Source organism: Montipora capricornis, chromosome 1, assembly GCF_036669925.1.
Source record: "Montipora capricornis isolate CH-2021 chromosome 1, ASM3666992v2, whole genome shotgun sequence".
Classification (NCBI taxonomy): domain Eukaryota; kingdom Metazoa; phylum Cnidaria; class Anthozoa; order Scleractinia; family Acroporidae; genus Montipora; species Montipora capricornis.
The window spans coordinates 42,901,342-42,921,341 of record NC_090883.1 but is presented as its reverse complement, the minus strand read 5'-3'; the positions used below and the strand labels follow the sequence as shown (position 1 = coordinate 42,921,341).

Genomic DNA, 20,000 nt, shown 5'->3' with positions numbered 1-20,000 from the left:
CATTTTCCTTGAAGTTCAAGTGCAAAATTTGTGTCAGAAAGCGGTAATTCATAGTTTTAAAAAATCAAGTTTTGGTCACGTGACCAGCTACGGACTTTCTCATTTTAAGCAAATGGTGCGGGTTTGAAAAACCAAATCACTATTATTTTGTTTAAGAGATGACCCACTAATAGTTTTTCGAAGGCAAAATCATTTAACTTTCAAATACATAAAAACGATGTCAAATGACCTCTTAGTTCACGTGGCCTATTCTCTTAGTTTGTTATCTCTGCAAATATTTTTCACACGGGAGAAATGATGCCTTGCAAGTATTTTTTCAGGAAGGAAGTCTCTTTCCCATTTCATGTTAGCGTTTATTTCCTGTTGATCTTTACTAATCAAGAGCCAGTAGTAATTTCTATTTTTCATTTTAAGTAAATCTAATGAAAGGTCCGCTGAGAGCTGGAAGGAGCTTTTGGACAAAATACTAGTTTTATCAATGTGGTGTCTCCGTGCGTCCTCGATCAAATCCTTAGGAATCGCAGAAACAACTTGCATGTATTGTCAGAAATTACCGTTCAGTCGAAATTTCCTAAAAAATTCCGAGTAAGAGAGTACCTTACCATCATCTCCTAAAAGATCTTGAACAAGAAAGACATTTTTATTCAACCAACTTCTATAAAAGAATGAAAGGCCACCAATTAAAATATCTTTATTGTTGAATAATACAAACCGGCAAAACTGAGTATTATAAGAAATTATAAGTTCTAAGAAATGTAGTAATATCAACTTACAGAAGTAAGGAAGGCACATCTTATCAAGAAAATTCTTGTCATAATTACAACGTAGCAGGAAGTTCAATCCACCGTATTTATCGAGAAAGTGGTTGGGAATGACCTTCCATGATTCGCCGTCATGCGCAGGTATACTTTGTAAGAACCTGGATATCCATGCCAGTTTAAGTGATTTGGCCATGGTCTCAATACTTGGGGCACGTAGGCCGCCCTTGTTACAGTCTTAGACCATAATTTTGCGTTTAATTTTGTCTCTTCGATTTTTCCAGATAAATTTAAAAACGCTTGAATTAACAGCTCGAACCAATTGTGTTGGGAAATCGAGTGTTGAAAGCGGGTGAACTAGCTGTGAGATGCCAAGGGATTTCGTTATAAGACACTTACCAAAAAGAGTGAGGTTCCCAAAGTTCCATATGCCAAGAATGGTGTCAAGTTTTTGCATCTTGCCTTTAAAATTGAATTCCTCATTTTGTTTCTCATCGTAGGAAATTTAGGTTCCAAGGATTTTAAGCGGTTCTTTGGGCCACTTAAAGTTAAAGAGTTTGTCCTTGCGATTTCTTGACTCTAACCAAAGGGCTTTGGTTTTTGACGGGTTCAGCCTGAGGCCAGATAGATTTCCAAAGGAATTAAGAACCCTGATAGCTCAATTGACCGAATTGCAATCATTGCATAAAAGAGTAGTATCGTCGGCAAACTTATTCAATGCCACTATTTTTTAGAGTAAAATAACTCTTTCAGTTTGGGGTGTAACCCACACCGACATTTAATTCAAGCCGATAAATACTGGTTTGTGATAGCTTGTGAGATACTTGTGAGGTATGTGGTGCAACGCGCACCGGATTTAAAGCCAATTGCAATGAATGTGGGCTTGCGAAAGCGTCTTAGCTTCAGTGCAATCCGCACTAAACACAAGCCGAGTCTAGATATGTTGGCTTGCGTGAGTAAACAACTCCCGTATCGATATCGCCGAGGAAACTCCACTCAGCGACGTCACCTGGATGAAATAACAAAGAACAAACAAGGCAGGATAGTTAATTTTCGAAATGAAAGAAAGAAAACCAATCTGAAACAGCACGACAGATCAATTTTGAGGCTAGATTGCAGAATACCCGGCCCACAAAATATCTAACTTAAAATACTGCTCCCGCAGTGCCGCAGTCGTGTTGCAATGCTGTGTGAAGAAAGCACTCGTTTACTGATTAAGCCTAAGCGCTCGTTTCAGTGATTAGGCCTAAGCACTCTCGTAAAAATTTAGCTTTCATTTTTTGGTTCGGTTAAGTACACTTACACTGCGGTAGCAGTTGTTCAACTAAGATTTCATTATTCATCGACTACGGCACTGCGGTAGCAGTAGTTGAACTAGCTTCGAATTTATTATTCATCGACTACGTCACAGCGACACTGCGGTAGCAGTAGTTGAACTAGCTTCGAATTATATTTGAAGGAAGATTTCGGTTTTCTTTGGTACATCGTCAAAATTCCGGCTGTCACTCTGATTAGTTTTCCAAAATCTGAATATCTGTCGATGTTGATTCTTGACGCCATTGTGTCCTTGTCATCTCTACTGAAAGGTTTTGTGGATACTATTTTGATTAATTCAGGAAGTTGCTCCTTTGTCAGTGTCTTGTGTATTGGTCATTCGGATTCGGGCAACTCAAGGAAGCTGGGTCCATTTTGCCAGGCGCTGTCCATGTTTATTTCATTAGGTTTCTTACCACGAGTTAACCAATCTGCTATGTTATATTTACTTTCCATCCAAAACCATTCTTTGGGGTTTGTATTCTGTTGTATCTCTCCTTCGCGGGTTGCGGCGAAGGTATCAAATCCGTTCGGTTCTTTCTGTATCATGCTATGCACTATTTGGGAGTCCACGATGTGGTAACACTTTACGAACTTGTATCTACATTGTGTGAGTAGAAATGCTTTTAGTCTTGAGTTTAACAAAGCTCCACACAGTTCAGTTCTATCAATGGACATCTTTTTTATCGGTGCGAGTCGATTTTTTGATAGTATAAGTCTGCAGCTATATCGTCCATTATTGAGTTTCCATCTTACATATGCACAGGCACCAAAGGCGTTGCTGGATCCATCACTGAAGATGATTAACGTCGGTTGTTCACTTGTTGCATCCTTTGGTTTCACACATCTCTTGAATTTGATGTTGTTCATTTCCTGCATATCCTGGCAAAATTGTTTCCAGTATTGTTTGTACCTTTCAGGAATTGCATCATCCCAACCTAGTTTATTTTCGATTCCCCATAGTTCCCTCATCAAAATCTTTGCTCTGACTGTAAATGGTCCTGTTAAACCAAGAGGATCATAAATGCTATTCACTTGTGATAGAATTATTCTTTTCGTTGGGTTGCTGTCATTATCATGAGTCTTATCGTTTGGTTGTTTCTTGGATGTGGTTCGAAGGTGCATCTTATATACAAATTCGTCTTGAACTGGGTTCCAAACAACTCCCAACCCCCTTTCCGTATTAGAGCATTTGTCGTTGGGTATAGTTTTGAGTATATCAATTCTATCATGGGTGAAAATCCACTCTTTCATTTTGAAGTTTCCTTCGTCAAGTAAGGCTTCTATATCCTTAGCGAGTTTTGTCGCTTTTTCTTTGGTGGGAACACTCTCTATTATGTCATCCATATACGTGTTTTCTTTGATGACCTGAGTCGCTTCGGGATATCTATCCGCTCTCATTTCTGCTGTTTTTCTCAATGCAACAGTGGCGATCGTCCCTGATGGTTTGTCTCCAAATGACACTCTTTGTATTACATACGTGTCTGGTGGTCTTCCAGTGTCCATATAATTAAAGAAAGTTGTTATGTTTATACGATTTTCTTCCTTTATTGTGAAGTTTTGGGCTCCTAAGGAGTATTTCCCACACTTACATCCACCGCAGCGGGGTGAACATCCGATCCCAATGTTCTCTATGTTACAGAAATCTTCAACTCGGACAATTGCTGTGTTGACATTTATGTGATCGAGCATGTGCTTTCGTGTCGTTTCCTTGATAAAGGGGTGTGTTCCACCAATGCATCTTCCAAAGCGATTTTGTAGTCCAATTATCTGATTCCCTGTGGAATAAACATTTACTATTTTGGGGACGGGTCAGTCTTCTCGTCTTTCTACTGAATCTTTATTTGTTTTTGCATAATGTGCTAAGCCTTTTATTGTTGAGGTAGTAGTAAGTCGTAGCTCTGTTGTATCATATTCAATTGCTCTTTTCTGGCTGAGGAGAAAGTTAAGAAGGCTTGGAAATTTGTCGGTTTTGTTTACCACGCTATTGTCTGCGCTAACCAATTTAGCCCATTCCCTTTTTATATTAGCAGGTAGTTTTCTTTCAATTATGCTAACTGAACTTGTGGTTGTGATTTCTCATTTCAATCCAAGTCTTTTCAGATCTTTATATCCATCTTCGACAGCATCAACCAATTCTATGAATCTTTTGTTCTCCCCCTCTTTAATGGGTCTTATGTTTTGAATTGTATTAATGATTGCGTCCGTTAATTTAACTGGATCTCCGTATTTTTCGTCGAGTCGTTTCCACATCTCTTTGATATCATCATCTACGCCTTTTACTGTTTCCGCTGGTTCCCTTTCCAAGCACGAGCGTAGAATGTAGCACGCGCTGCTTTTATCCAATGTTGGCATCACTTGTTTTTGAAAATCCTGCTTAAATTGTGGATATTCTCTGATTGTTCCATTAAAAGATGGCATTTTAGCCTTTTCCATGCGAAGTGCACAATTTTGTCTGGCGTTATTTCTGTTTTCTGTCGTGGCGGTGAAAGTTTGAATTGTTTCAATTGTCTCATTGTAACATGTTTGAATTCTTCGAATCCATTCGATCTCATTTTCAGCTGTGACCTCGTTTAATATCTCAAGTAATTTATTGTGCGCGCTCTTACAGTCTGCTAGCGTAAGCTCGATATCCTTTTCAGTTTTGCGCAACGCTATCCCTGCGTTTTCGTCATCCGCTCTCGTTTCAATCACATTTTTAACATGTTCGACAAGTGCCTCAAAGATTGCTACCGCGGATTTCTTCTTTATAATGGTCTGTTGAACTATCCTTTGAAACTCTTCTTCTCGAAGTTTCATCATATGCTGGCGGTTCAATTCTTCCTTTTCCTTTTAATTTGTTCAATTTTCATTTTCATACTTTGCGTGTACCCCGATGCTCTATTATATTCTTCTTGTAGTTCATCGATCCATTTTTCATTTGTCGCAATCTCCTGCTCAGATAGGTACATTAAATAAATGTCATGCTTACCTTCCACTGTAGACCAGCCCTCGGTAAGCTCTTTAAACTTTGTTCTCAGGATCTCAGTGCCTTTATTTTCAGCTATCGCCTTGAAGAATTCGTTCTTTTTTCTCGTGAATCTTGTCTTCGCGCTTCTACGTATCTTCAGGACGTCTTCCGCCATTATACTTGGATTTCGAATGAACTGCTAGTCGCAACAATCGCCAAGGCTCCAAATATTTCACTGTTTACTCAATCATCTTGTTTACCGGAAAGTATTCGAAATCTTTCAAAAGATTAGACTTGTAGTTAACAAATGCCGGGATTAATAGACATTAACAAAGAACGATATTTACATACTCATTGGTGTCTCTCAAATCTGCCACTAGTAATGTCGGCTTCAACGATCTTATTAATCTATTACATAAAGCATTGTTACGTATGCCTCATAAAACGTCATGCATTAATTTCGTGTTAGAACCAAACAATAATGAAGATAAAATTCGTATCCCCGCGCGGCCATGTAATGTTCTGTTTATTATATAGATATTGATGAAATGTCCAGATTTAAGACAACTTGTTTTACTCAATTTTGAAACTGATGAAAGAGGGTCACCAACCCCTAAAACACGCATGTTGTGTAACATGAACTTATATTTTAAACAGAGTTGACTGAATAGAGTGTAATGTGAAGTGCTAGATTTCTATCTCATACATGTATGAACCACGTGAGCGTTAGCCCTACTGATGGAAATGGGCGCACACAAGGACAGAGAAAAACTCTGACCAGGGTGGGAATTGAATCCGCGACCTTCGGGTTAGATCTCCGCCGTTCTACCGACTGAGCTACAAGGTCAGACGGGAGCAGGCCGTGGGAACTTAAGATGTTAAAGTCACGGCAATGAACACGTACAAGTACAAGGAAAGGTTACGTTAATACAAACATTGGCCTTGTAGCACTTATATTGTATTAACGTAACCCTTCCTTGTACTTGTACATGTTCATTGCCGTGACTTTAACATCTTAAGTTCCCACGGCCTGCTCCCGTCTGACCTTGTAGCTCAGTCGGTAGAGCGGCAGAGATCTAACCCGAAGGTCGTGGGTTCAATTCCCACCCTGGTCAGAGTTTTTCTCTGTCCTTGTGTGGGTCCATTTCCATCAGTAGGACTAACGTTCACATGGTTCATATGGGATAGAAATCTAGCACTTCACATTACCTTCTATTCAGTCAACTTTGTGTAACATGAGACAAGATATGAAATTTATGACAAACAAATCATGATAATGTAAAATTTGGCAATAAAAATGTTAATGTAGTAGAGGAGAATTATGATAAAGCACAAAAGTATCTTACAATGAAGAGGAAGCTCGCTTTTTATTGGATAATCGTGTTCGTTAGCATGATGACATCTATATTCTCATATGTGAAAGATAAAAATGATATGTTCACTGCGTGCGGTGAAGATATGATTTTTCAGTAAAAGGGGTAATCCTGGTATTTCATCAGTATCTATATAATAATAGAGGATATTACATGGCCGCGCGGAGATACGAAATTTCTCTTCGAGTGTTGAAAATCATTTCATGAGTGAGCGCAACGAGCGAGTGAAACATTTTTCAACACGAGAAGAGATATTTCGTATCTCCAAGCGGCCATGTAATATTCTATTTTTTATATAAACACCAATGAAATACTAGATCATTTCACGAAAGGCATCGAAAGGCGCGATTTTCATACGTAACCATAGCAACAGTAGTCGTTTTCACGTGTGAAAATATCATGCTCACTTGGTATTTCATTGGTGTTTATATAATAAAATGTATTATTATTTTTACTTTGGGCTCAAATAATTACAAATATACCTGTCCGAGATGTAGGCCGGAACATTCTATCACAAAAAGCACTATAGTACGGTCGAGAAACCTGCAATCCATGAGTCAAAAATCATTGATATTGAATTTTTTTTAATGCTAGATTAACCATGGTCAAGTCGAGTTGTTATAATGATGTCACAACAGAGGGTTTTATAATTAAGGCTATTGCATAACACTTGCATCTATATCTAGACGCTGTGTAATTAGTATAGCCGTCTCAGTTAGGCTGTACATTGTGCTTTTCTTTTGCCACTAAATTGCTCCATTTTAATTAATGCTCCTTGTTCCCCATTAAAGGCCTGTTCCAAACGTCGTGCTACTGCCGTGACGAACTCAAAGGAAATTGTTATTTCGATCTAAGCACAGCAGTAGCATATGGTCGTCCAAATGTTTCAATATTCGCTAAATTATATTCGCTGTCGCTAAACCGCATTCGCTGTCGCAAAAACTCATTTGCTGTCGCTAAAACTCAATAGCTATGGCTAAAACTTATTCGCTGTTGCAAATGTTCCTTCGTTAGCACTGAATTAACTTACTTTGCATTTGCTAAAATGAAAACATAATATTTGCTGACATTTAACAGTATTCTTCACTGCTACATCAACTTCGCTGTTGTAAAATATTGTTAGAAACCTCCAAGGCCGACCCTCACGCAATTCGTTTCCAGGCCGTCCGGGTATTACGGCCTGTTCAAAGATGGCTACCCGAAGGTTCTTAACTTCTGTCTTGCTGTTCGTACGTGTTTTGTCATTGTCTGCACGCAGTGAAGCGGTTAATTTTTAGCGACAGCGAATGAAATTTAGCGACAGCGAATGCAAATTTAGCGATAGCGAATGAAATTTAGCGACAGCGAATGAGTCTTAGCGACAGCGAATGAGTTTTAGCGACAGCGAATGGAATTTAGCGACAGCGAATAGAATTTAACGAATATTGAAACATTTGGACGACCATAGTAGTAGCACGCCGTTTGAAACCATTAAGCGCGGCACGGCTGACTTAGGTTCGGCACGACTACTTAGCACGGCAGTAGCACGACTTGGTTTCAAACGGCGTGCTATAGGCCACTTCAGAAAACACTATAATACTCTTTGTTTGTCCCCCCAAATTTTGAATAAGCATTGCTTTTGTTTTCTCTTAGGACCATTGTAAGTCCAAGGAGAAACAGGATACAATGCTTAAGCAAAATCTGGGTGGACAAACAGAGTATTATGTTATTTTCCGAAGTGACCTATTGTTGCGCCGAACTCAATTCATAAATTAATTTAATGTATTTTGCATTATCTGCATACTATTACGCTAGATGGATGGTTTGTTTCGCCCGACTGTATTAGGTTCGACATTTGAAACCGCTGCCATGCCATCGTCGTGCCACTGCCAAGCCAAATTCATTTGAGTTTGGCACGGCAGTAGCACGACGTTTGGAACAGGCCTTATAAAATGCTTGGTCTTCCCCCAAAAAGTTACTTAAATGCTCAGTTAATGTTCATTATACATAAGCTGATAAGGCTGTCAGCGGCGGGTCTAAATCACAGGTCACATTCCACAGGTCACTCGTTGCAGGTCATTGTTTTAACTTTTGGAAAGTAATCCTAGCCCGCAATGTGGCTGACGCTAGGCCTAATTAGGGTTTTTAGGCCTAGGGTTAGTCAAATTGAGGGTTTTGGGTCACTTTTACAAAGGTAAAACAATGACCTGCAACGAGTGACCTGTGGAATGTGACCTGTGTTTTAGACCCGCCGGGCTGTCAGTGAAATTTGCGGGGAAATTTGAGTGTTATTAATTTCAACATTAACAGAAATGAAGGCTCAGCTTCACAAAGACTTATATGTACAACACAAATGTAGTATGATAAGTTAACAATATAGGGTATTTGATATTTAAGTCACGGAAAGTTAGTTTTTGTTGTTGTGTTGCAACATTAACAGCAACCTTTTTTTAACGACATTAACATAAGTGATACATGAAAGTTTGAAATTTCGAGGCAAATGAAAGGTATAGACTACATAGAGGAGAAATTGACCTTCTGAGCGCTAGCTTTCACGTGTAGTGTCACGTGACTTCTGATGTAAACAAACCTCGAAAGTTCGGACATTCGAGAAGATCTGACATATAACACATAGTGAGATGGCGTGGCGAGCAGATGTGAAATGTTAGTTTCTTTTTGCGTTGGACATGGAAATGATGCAACAAAGACACAAGTCACTTCGATGATTAGCATTTGATGTGGGACGCAGTAGTTTTACACTCTTACTTCCGTCTTCGACAGGATTTATGGGGTTTTCAACATCTTCGATCCCTAGGCGGACGGAAACGAAATGCATTCCTTAGATTTGGTTATTACGAATAGCTTCATCTCTTTCAATTGTTATATATTTGTGCACTTCGAGGTCGGTACTAAAACCGCATAAATTTGATGTGAGTGTGTGTACATCGAGCCGCCTCTCACATTGAGCCTTAACTCGAAAACGCTGAATCAGTCCATATAACAACAGCAAGCAGTCCTGTTTGCTACAGTTCCAGGGTCAGCATGTCTAAGCAGATGCCTATTAAAGAAGGACTTCCACACAATGAATATCGCAGAACTTAAAAAATATTTGCAGGAGCGTGGAGTTTCAGTGAGGGCGTTTAGAAGTCTTCGCTAATAGAAATCGCCGGTGCAGTTGAAGCAATGACGCTTTACTTTAATCAAGGTAATTGCCACTAGCGCAACTAATGCTAATCCGGCAATGGATGCTATCAGTAGAAAGACAAAACCGACGATGCAGACAATTTATTTATCCCAATCAAAAGCTCAAGAACTGCACTTCTGCCCCAATCCATTTTCCATGCAATCAAGATCATGAACAATTTCATCTCCTCGGCGCCATTCGGCTTGCACGATATTTGAGGCCCTGTTAGGGGTAAATTCCGACAAGCGACATGGCCTTGAACCGGCGATATGATAGCCACGAAATGGCGACGACCGACAGACTATTGCAACGAATTAGCGAAAGCGACACAAATGTCAAGACTGGCCGACAGCGAATTTCAGAATTGTGAATGTTCTGCGTAATGCGAAACATTTGCACGAACACAATTCGTCGTAATTACTTAATAATAGGGAGCTTAAGATCTACGACGACGACGTCGACGACAACGCCGCAAAACAGTAATATCATTGGTTAAAAGAGCATAAGTAATCGTGCTGCACGTGCGGCACGGATTATTGCTCATATTTTTGCGGTTCTCTGCATGACAACGACATGAAATCACCAAATTTTAGGTTTTAACGACAACGTGAACATACAACAGAGAATCTTTCATTCTCTAATTTCACTCTGAAATCGCTCGTACCAATTTATTTTTAGGATACTTCGTCCATACGAGATGGAATAATCGCGAAAGACTTATAATAAAGCAAAGTTTTATTTTGAGGTGACGTTTTCGTTGACGTCGCCGTCGTAGATCTTAAGGTCCCTAATGATCATAATAATGGCCATTTATGGCTAATAAGGGTCCAATAAAGGCGAACAGAAATACATCTCATTTTACTGCTGTTTTGATTGTTCATTTCATGTGATTGACGTATTCAGTGCATCACTCCCTTTGAAGACTTTTCCGCTTTGCGTATCATGTTCTCCCTGCATGGCCCACGTGCGTACTCCATCAGTCTGTCAGAGAGATACTTTTTTGTCTATTGATCGCGTTCATCTCGGTGTTCCAAATCGTAAGCGAGTTATTGAAATACATCACTATCAGAGTCATAAGCGAGTCGTCGGAGTGCCGAACTTGTGCACGGTCAGAGTCACGTGACGGGTCTTTGAAGTTTGCCGAGTTTCATAACCAGTCCCCTCTACTAACTATGATTTTTCACAGACCTTTCGCATGTCTTGCGGATAATGAATGGTCGATAATATCCTTCCTTCTGGGTTGTTATAGTTACAGAAAAGCACAGTCTGACAACTAAATCAGAGTTGAACTCGGAAGAAACATTAGACTCTTGCACTACCAGAATAGGCCTTATCACGGTTTTCGACGCCATCTTGACGGGTAGGCAAAGCGGTCAGAAATTACAGTGTTTGTATGGGAATCCGATAGCAAATATCTTCTTCCAAAATTAAATTTTTTACAATTTCTGAATCGCAACGTTAAAATACAAGGTAGAAGATTGTATTCACCAAGTTTGAAGGATGTAGCTTGGCTAGAAGACGCTCAGTTAATTTTTTGGATTTTCCACACATTTGTCTCTAAATTTGGCTGGGTAGACAAACGTCTAGACGCGGTTCGCGGGAAAAAATTAAAGACAAATGTATGGAAAATAAAAAAAAAATAACTCAGCGACTTATAGGAAAGCTACATCCTTCAAACTTGGTGAATACAATCTTCTACCTAGTATTTTAACGTTTTGATTCACAAATTGTGTAAAATTCAATTTTGGAAGAAGTTATTTGCTATCGGATTCCCATACAAACACTGTAATTTCTACGGTGCTTTTAAAGGGACATTTACTTCTTCTCCCCTTTTTCGTGAGAGACAAGTGTCTCTGCTCTCTTTTTGTAGTCTTGATTTTGTCCGCCGCTCACTTTTTGCTACCGCTCACTCACTTTTTTTTAGCCGCTCTTTTTTTTTCCGCCGCTCACTTTTTTTTCCGCCCCTCACTTTTTTTTTCCGTTACTATTTTTTTTTTCCGCCGCTCACTTTTTTTTCCACCGCTCACTTTTTTTTCCGCCGCTCACTTTTTTTTCCTGCTCCTCATTTTTCAGTGTATGTCTTGTTTTCCTCTGTTCCTAAGTATCTTGGTGGTGAGTTGAAAGCGAACTGGTGTAGCTAAGCACATGCGACATGGCGTCTGGGTAAAAGTTATTAAGTTCATTTTGATGCTTTTATGAAGCTATGGGTTTCATCCTCTTGCTTTCATTAGCTCTTAACTGGTCTTGCACTTCAGCAATGCTTCCAAATTACTCTCCAGCAGTACGAGGTGACCTACAAACACGCGACGAAATCATACGAGGCTATTTCGATCTAGGACTAACTGCTCCAGAAATAGCCTCATTTTTAGCTTGTATTCACGGTATCCGGATAAGGTTGAGTCAATTGAAACGAATCTTGAGGAGGCTGGGGTGCACAAGACGTCAGAACCTGAGTGATCTAGAGGAGGTTGTCGAGGCAGTGGAGGCAGAGCTGAGAGGGAGCGGAAGTTTACTTGGGTATAGAGCAATGCATCAAAGGCTGGTTAATCATCACCGACTGGCTACTACTAGAGAAGTCGTTCGCCACACGTTACGAATATTTGATCCAGAAGGTGTGGAACTGCGTTCACGACAGAGACTACGAAGAAGAGTGTACCGATGTAAAGGTCCAAATTACCTCTGGCATATAGACGGGTACGATAAACTCAAACCATTTGGATTCTGTGTTCACGGTGCTATAGACGGTTTCAGCCGAAGGATTTTATGGTTGGAAGTTGCTTCATCAAATAATGATCCGTGCATAGTCGCACAGTGTTATTTAGATTGTGTCCGACAGATAGAGGGAACTGCTCGAGTTGTAAGGGGAGACAGAGGAACTGAAAATTGTAACGTAGCAGCCATCCAACGTTTCTTTCGTAGAACTGCTGGGGATGATTTTTCTGGTGAGAAAAGTTTCATGTTTGGAAAATCAACATCTAACCAGAGAATAGAGGCGTGGTGGGGCCATCTCAGAAAAGGGTGTGCACAGTGGTGGATACAGTTTTCCAAAGACCTGCGAGATTCTGGGTTGTATAGTGATAGTGATGTAATACAAAGGGAATGTCTTCACTTCTGTTTCATGGATGTCATTCAAATGGAACTACATAAAGTGGCCCAGGAATGGAATCTTCACAGGATCCGACCATCTGTCAATGCAGAATGCCCCTCTGGAAAGCCTGATGTTCTTTACTTTGTCCCAGAATCAGTAGCTACACAAGATTATTCAAGCCCCGTCGACATGGATGAAATTGAAATTGCTGAAGACATGTATGCAGAACGGCCGCAGGAAAAGGGCTGTTCCCCACACTTTAAACAACTGGCCGAAATGATCCTAGAAGACGAGGACTTGGAGCAACCAACAAATGCAGAGGAAGCTCTTCAACTGTACTTTGATCTCTTAGACCACATTGATGACATAGGCAACTGACCACAGAAGAAAGTTTAACATAGTCGGCTCAGTCAGTCAGCAACATCACAAAGTCAGACTTGGCATTGAATTTTTTTTTACAGTTAGCGTTCGATCTTGTTGTCCGCAGAAAAGGGTATTTTAAAAGGGTGCGATAAGTTTCTTAGTTGATATTTGCCGGTCATTCCGTGCTACTTACTTTCTTGATGGCCTCTCAGTTTGGTCATGCCATGAAATAAATTAGAACACGTACTTAGGCAGCAGGGAATTTGAGAAGAACGGGGTGAGTTCCGCTGACGTGTAAAAGATTGCTTCTATTCTGACAGAGGCTTTAAGTTAGTGTGGGTAAACACAAAAACAAACGTGGAACTAAAATTGACCGAATTCATAATGAATCCTGACACTCCTAGCGTTGCATTGTGAAACCTACTTAAGAATCCGACCTGTGGTGGAATTTCCTAAGTGAAATGCATTATTATTTTTTGCTTATGTTACCACATAGCTAAGGGAGAATTTCTTCCCCTTTTTAGCCGAATATGAAAGGAGCCCAGCCCCACCCCTGCGATTCGTCTGATTCGTGCCAGGGCACAAGCCTGGTTGTCAATCTTGCACCATAGCCGGTAGCTGAAAATGTCTTTCATTTGCTCAAAGTGTGAAAATTTTACCCTTTCTACCTTTGGGCCTTCCACACAGCTTTTAGGAAGCCACCATCTGTAAGACGTGTCCCTTTCTAGCCCCCTGAGTAGCTTGGAGGAGGGCAATGCTCGGCAAGTGTACACAACACAATGGTCAGGGAAATGGAAAAAATGTGTTTTCACTCACCTCCGAGCACAAGATCATCAAGAGTCACACGCGTCATGAAAGTTTGTCTAATGACATCCCACATCAAAACACTCGCTTTTATTGGTACCTACTAAAATCTTCAGGGAATCTTACATTACACTACGCAGCCTTACATTACACTTTTCATACAACGATCGAGAATTTTTCTGCCTGCTGCAATACTTCGCACGGCATTAAGCTGGCCGCCTCGCAAGCCTCGCGTCTTCGCTCGGCTTGCTCGTTGGCAATAATAAGTACATATTTTCCTAACCTTGAATTTGTATCCTTTAAGGCGCTGTTACACTGTGTAATCTTTCCGGCGTGCAGCATGTCTCGCAACGCCATTTCGACAAACGTTCTCACCTTACGAAGCAAGTTGTTTTACGGGGGTTACACTAAGCAACGTTTCCATGATCACATGAGGATAAGGGAACATTTGAATACACTGTTGCCGCAAACCGTAGCGATACAAGTTGCAGGGGACAGATATTACACTACGCAATGCTTTAAAAATTCGTTGCAACCGTTGCGGAAAGTAGAACTCAATTGTACTTTACGCAACGGTTTCTGCAACTGGTATAGCGACGTTTTTGGCATTTCAAGACAAGTTGCGCGAAAAATTGCACAGTGTAACAGCGCCTTTAAGCACAATCACCAGATCGCTCCAATTTCTTGCGTGGCACTGTGCTCATGATACTTCTCGATTAAGCAGCTTTTGAGCTGGCTTGCTTCATATGATATCCAAAGCCCAGCCCGGCACCCTTAATCAGCGCCTGGTTGTTTGCACAATTTCCACTTACTCTTACGCTAAGCATGAACCAATTCTCAGAATTATCCCACCCTCATCTTCCACAAATCTTCCAGGGGCCCTTCCCAAACATCCTTCCCCAATATCGATGCAAGAAATAGACGATAAACACAATTTATTAGTTTTGTTTTCTTTCTCCTTTATGTTATTATAAAATGTATTTGAATGGAGGCAAACAAACACAATTCACAAGGCAAAACGATTGCACTGCGTATTGGTCGTCAGATAAACTGCAATCAAACACAAACTCCTAGTCCCTTAGGAACACCATTTTTCGTTGAAAGTTTACTCTCAGACCAAATGGATCACGTTCACAGTTGTCACATATTGACTACACACTTTATTCAGTGATAAGAAACGTGCGTATTAGTATAAAAACAACCACAACTCTTACGACTCACTCCATTTCGAATGAGTCATAGTGGAGGTATAACGCAAGTCTTCAAAACCTTGACATTAGGTTTGCTTGAGGCAATTAAATGGGGTAATAACATCGCCTACACTGGCTGAAACGAGATCATGAACTCGTAGGTCTTCACCAACAATCTTGTTTCAGTTAAACGAGCTCAACATCAACTAACGAGTACTGTACCAACTGAATCTCAAACTCAGCGCCAGAAATCTCGAACCCAAATTGTCGTGATAATTATAACCGTATGTTTCTTTAATGGTCTAAGCCGCTTTCAGATCCGGCCGAGTACGGGCTCATTGTCACGACACACAAACATGACCGTATTTACCGTAAACAAGGAACTGCTGAAGGAAAATACTTACAGTTATATAGAGCGAAAGAGAGCATGATATCGCCTAATACTTAGTGGACGAGGCCGAAGGCCGAGTAGGCTAAAATGAGACGATATCACGCAAGCTTGAGCGCTATAACTGTTTCAAAATTCAACAAATTGATCACAAATGAAAGATTCCGAACCTGTAATATTTGTGAAGCTGCAATTTTCCCTTTCGTAAACAAGTGATGCCGTTTGGACTGTTAACTTTGGCGTTTGTAAATGAGGAAAAAATTACTTAATCTAGGGCTAGATTAGCAGCGTATGTCACGTAGAATAAAAAAAGAAATAACAAAAATTTTAAAAGTTGATCGAACGTTCAATGGATTAAGAGCAACTGCAAGTTATCCTCTACGCTACCGAACCCAAGGCTATAATGTTGCAATTTTAGAGTATTTAACTGGTGCTAACCCTAACAATTAATTGAAAGCTAACCGAATAAGAAGGCTTCGATACTAACAATGGCATCGGCCGTCAAAAATGGCATCGCTTGTTTACGGCAGGGAAATAAGCGGAGCCGGTCCGTCATTTTCAGGCGATGAACGTAAGAATTAACAAGTCTGTGTTCAAGGCAGGGGTGAGTTCACACTGACGTGAAATTCCATGAAAGTTCATTGCTAAGGAGAGAGTCCATTTGCACTCTGAAATCGTTAAAACTTGCATACCCACCATCTGGAAGGTCAATAGAAGCTGAACAGGTATGTGCAATAGGATGGGGTAGGCAGCCTAACTCGTTCACATGAAATATAACCTTGATACTCTCGACAACTGGCAGGGAACTCCCCGTGATGTAACGAAGAAACAGCTCAAGCTCCTTTCGGCTAAGGCACCTGATGTATTTCTTCAGGTAGGAAAGGATCTGTAGACGGCACTTGTGCACATGTGTAGAAGGCTCCTCAGACAGCATCGACAGAACTCGCTGTGGCGTCACGCGCATCACCTCATATACCTTAAAGACATCCTCCTTTGAGTACTTCCACAGATCTTTATAATCACCGTCGCGAAGGCCCTCCCTCATACTATCCATTGCCATGGCAGGCCTTGACAGCAACTCATTTTTGGCCACTTGGACCACAATAGCTTTTAGGTTGGTGGCCGAAGGCCTCTTTTTCACTTGGTAATCACTAAAAAAATTTATTAAGAAACCATAGGATTCATCAGAGAGCCCTCCCTGCTCTGACTGTGCCAGAGCTGCTTTTAACGCCATGGATTCATTATCCGATACGTACTCCAGGAAAGCCTCTACGAGGTCTTCGTTGTCGAGTGCTTGCAGCCCACAGAGCATAGCAACAACAAAGGCCTTATTGATCTGAACTGGAAATATACCTGTGAGAACATATTGATGGCTGATGATTTGACCAAGTGTTCTCATTGTCGACTCCTCAATGCCTGGGCCGACTCGCGGGACAAATGTAGAGCTCCCGTCGAAGTACTCGTGTAGGACCTGTCTCCAGAATATCGGGGTGAATAACCACTCATCAAAACAAAGCATTGTAGTGATGGTTAATTACACATAGATGTTAGGTACTCACATTTCATCATTGGCCATCAAAAATGGAGGTGGTGTTTCGCAAATAATATTTAAATCAGGCACAGTAGCATCTAGTGGGTAGTCAACATCAGCATCTGCTGGGTTTTCTCCAAATCCTTGAAATAAGACTTCTTCATCTGGATAGGCAGGTGCTTCAGTGCACTCTGCCATTGCCAGCATCACACGGTCCACTGACTCAACAGGTAAGGAAGGATTCACAACTGGTTCACTGAAGGATGAAAGGGTAAAGTATTGAGGAGTGAGGCTCAGCGAGCCTACCCAGTCATAGATGGCACAACATGTCATATCACTCCTTTTGGGGAATCTGCGGGTGTGGACACCTAGTGACACATGTCTCACCGACACTGTAATATGTGGTTCACACACATCTGGTTCAGCTGGCACCCTTTGAGCTCTACTGCTACGCAGACTAAGTAGTTCCTCCTGTCTAGCCTGTACATGTTCTTCTCTAGCTTGCTCTTGTGCAGCACATTCCTTTGCTTGATCCTTCTCCAAAGAATCAATATATTCCATTAACTGACTGTCCTTTAGAGCTGCTCTCTCCTCAGATGCTCCCAACAGGCCTGTTGCTGCGGCCGAGGATGTCCTGGTATTCTGCTTGCTCTCATAAGCAGGTGTAAGTAAAGCAGCCTCATCATCATCATCATCACTGACATAGTGAACTTTCTTTTTCTTCTCAATGCCTTTCATGTCTACACACCTTGACAAGAGGTACTTCTTCACTTTGCTTAAGTTGTACTTTGCTATGTAACATGACAGTGATGTGAACTCATCACCTATTACTTCTTCAAACTTAAAGTCTGCGAGTTTAATTCATGAGTGTATCCATGCACTGAATATCCTTCAGGGAAAAACACATTTGTCAGGAGATCAATCATATCATCTTCTGTTGTAGATAATGGAACCATTAACTCCCTTGTGCCCCCTCCTTTTGCTAGGCGAACAGCAACATTGCGCTTTAAGTCCTCGTTGTAATGATGCCATCCAACTTGGATTTTCTTCAATGCAGACTTCTGTGGATGCTTTCTTTCCTTTGATGATGGTGTTTCCTGTGTCTTTGCCTTCCCTTTGCTTGACTTCTTTACAAGCTGTTTAGATAATTCTAAGAGCTTTCTCTTTTTCTCACTTCTTTCCTCATTTTTTCCCCCAGCTATTCCACCGCTGGAAACAAATGATTTCAAAGCAAGCACATCTCCTCTTCGTTTCAAACCAAGAGCCTCAAAGTCTTTATCACTAGCACTTCTTATAGCTGTGAAATCCATCTATAAAGAGGCAATTAAGCAAAAAGGTCACAACTAAAATAATAATGAAGAGCTGCTTGTACAACACAATTACCTTTAAAGGTTACATTATTAATTAGGTTATTACTCGAAGGGCTCTAGATAAAAAAGGCAACAGAAACTATGGTTTGCAGTATATCGCAGATTGTAGTCAGGAGACAAATCATTACCTCCTAGAAACTGTTTTCATAATCGCTTGAATACAACTATGGCCTTGGCTAACGTCACGTGGTCTAAGTACTGTTTGCAATAGACTGCCTGTCGTTTATTTAACTAACAGCAAAGGCAAAGTTTTCAGGGGCACCCAACGTTAATTTTCGGAAAATATCTGTTCGGAAGACGATTTGAGATCTAGAATTTTCGGTACATTTGTTGTAAAATTTCTTGCTTGCCTGCCTGTCCTAGGATTTTCGAACATCTAAAAATTGGTGTAATTGCCCATTTTTAACGGATTTTTACCCTAAAAAGGTCACCTAGAATTTTCGGGAGCCTTTTTTCTGGCTGAAATTTTCGAAAAGGTAAGTTTTGATCCCTATAATTTTCGGATCACTAGACTTTCAGCAAGGGAATCCGAACAGATGAAAAAAATTAGGGGATAAAAATATGGCTATATCTACCGTTTGGGGAGTCAGGGTGGCTTAGTGGTTATCTATCGGGCCTCCCACCACTGCGAGCCGGGGTTCAATTCTGGCCTCGGCTAGCATGTGGGCTGAGTTTCAGTCGATCTCAACCTGACTCGAGGGTTTTTCTCCGGGTACTCCGGTTTTCCTCCCTCATCAAAATCGACTCACAGCTAATTAACATCTAGCTGTGGTGCTGTGCTCCGACATCAAACATGGACTGTATAGCGGCAGCCAGAGGCGCCTTTGTATGCTTTCAGTCCGATGTCGTGAGCCGCGCCCTTCGCAATTCAGTCCTCGACTGCAAGTAAGGGTGATTAGCACTGGCAATACTATTTATTTATTTATTTAAGACTAAAATACGTTTAACAATGCTATGTTTAAGTGGTTTTTAACTATATTCTCGTTGGGTGCCCCTGAGTTTTGTTCTATCTAAGTCAGATATTCCATCAATCATAGCAATTTGGTGGTGGTGGTGGTGGTGGTAGTTTTAGTAGTAGTAGGTGTATGATAACTGTTAACGGAGATCTACCCTTACATGTTTCTGGGTGGCTTCAGGTAGTGGAACGTCAGTAAAGACAGTGCACTCACTACGGGATTTGGTATTATGTTCAACCCCGGGTGTTCAACTCAAATATCGTAGGCTTACCATTTCTTTCCGAAACCTATCGCAAACATCGAAGTCCACTTTTCTTTTTTCCCTCAGAAAAGTAAAAACCTATGATAAAACAGACATAATTTATCGTTACACTTGAAAAGAACATAATGTACCTATCTGAATGTCAAAACTAGCACAACAAAATGTGAAGTTTTATACCTTTTCTACCTCGGATGCCAGCTCTTCGTCCGCCATGTTGTAGTAAAGATACTCGTTTGCCTCGCTTTCACGTGGCCGGAAGTGAGGAGCGGTCAAAAAAGTGAGCAGCGGAAAAAAAGTGAGCGGTGGAAAAAAAAGTGAGCGGCGGAAAAAAAAGTGAGCGGCGGAAAAATTGTGAGCGGCGGAAAAAAAAGAGAGCGGTGTAAAAAAGTGAGCGGCGGAAAAAAAGTGAGCGGCGGAAAAAAGTGAGCGGCGAAAAAAAAAGTGAGGGGCTAAAAAAAAGTGAGCAGTAAAAAAAAGTGAGCGGTGGACA

General features: G+C 40.9%; 3 protein-coding genes across 3 annotated transcripts; 1 reads left to right on the top strand and 2 right to left on the bottom strand.

The window, feature by feature from the left end:
* Positions 1–2,408: 2,408 nt before the first annotated feature.
* LOC138015138 (uncharacterized) lies at positions 2,409–3,764 on the bottom strand. The gene has a single exon (XM_068862069.1). The coding sequence runs from the start codon at positions 3,762–3,764 to the stop codon at positions 2,409–2,411; it is 1,356 nt and encodes a 451-aa protein (XP_068718170.1).
* Positions 3,765–11,382: 7,618 nt separating this feature from the next.
* Positions 11,383–13,024, top strand: LOC138015129 (uncharacterized). The gene has a single exon (XM_068862058.1). The coding sequence runs from the start codon at positions 11,762–11,764 to the stop codon at positions 13,022–13,024; it is 1,263 nt and encodes a 420-aa protein (XP_068718159.1). The 5' UTR covers positions 11,383–11,761.
* Positions 13,025–15,762: 2,738 nt separating this feature from the next.
* LOC138053521 (uncharacterized) lies at positions 15,763–17,342 on the bottom strand. Its single transcript, XM_068900152.1, has one exon. It carries the CDS (start codon positions 16,908–16,910, stop codon positions 16,002–16,004), a length of 909 nt encoding a protein of 302 aa, XP_068756253.1. The 5' UTR covers positions 16,911–17,342; the 3' UTR covers positions 15,763–16,001.
* Positions 17,343–20,000: the final 2,658 nt, after the last annotated feature.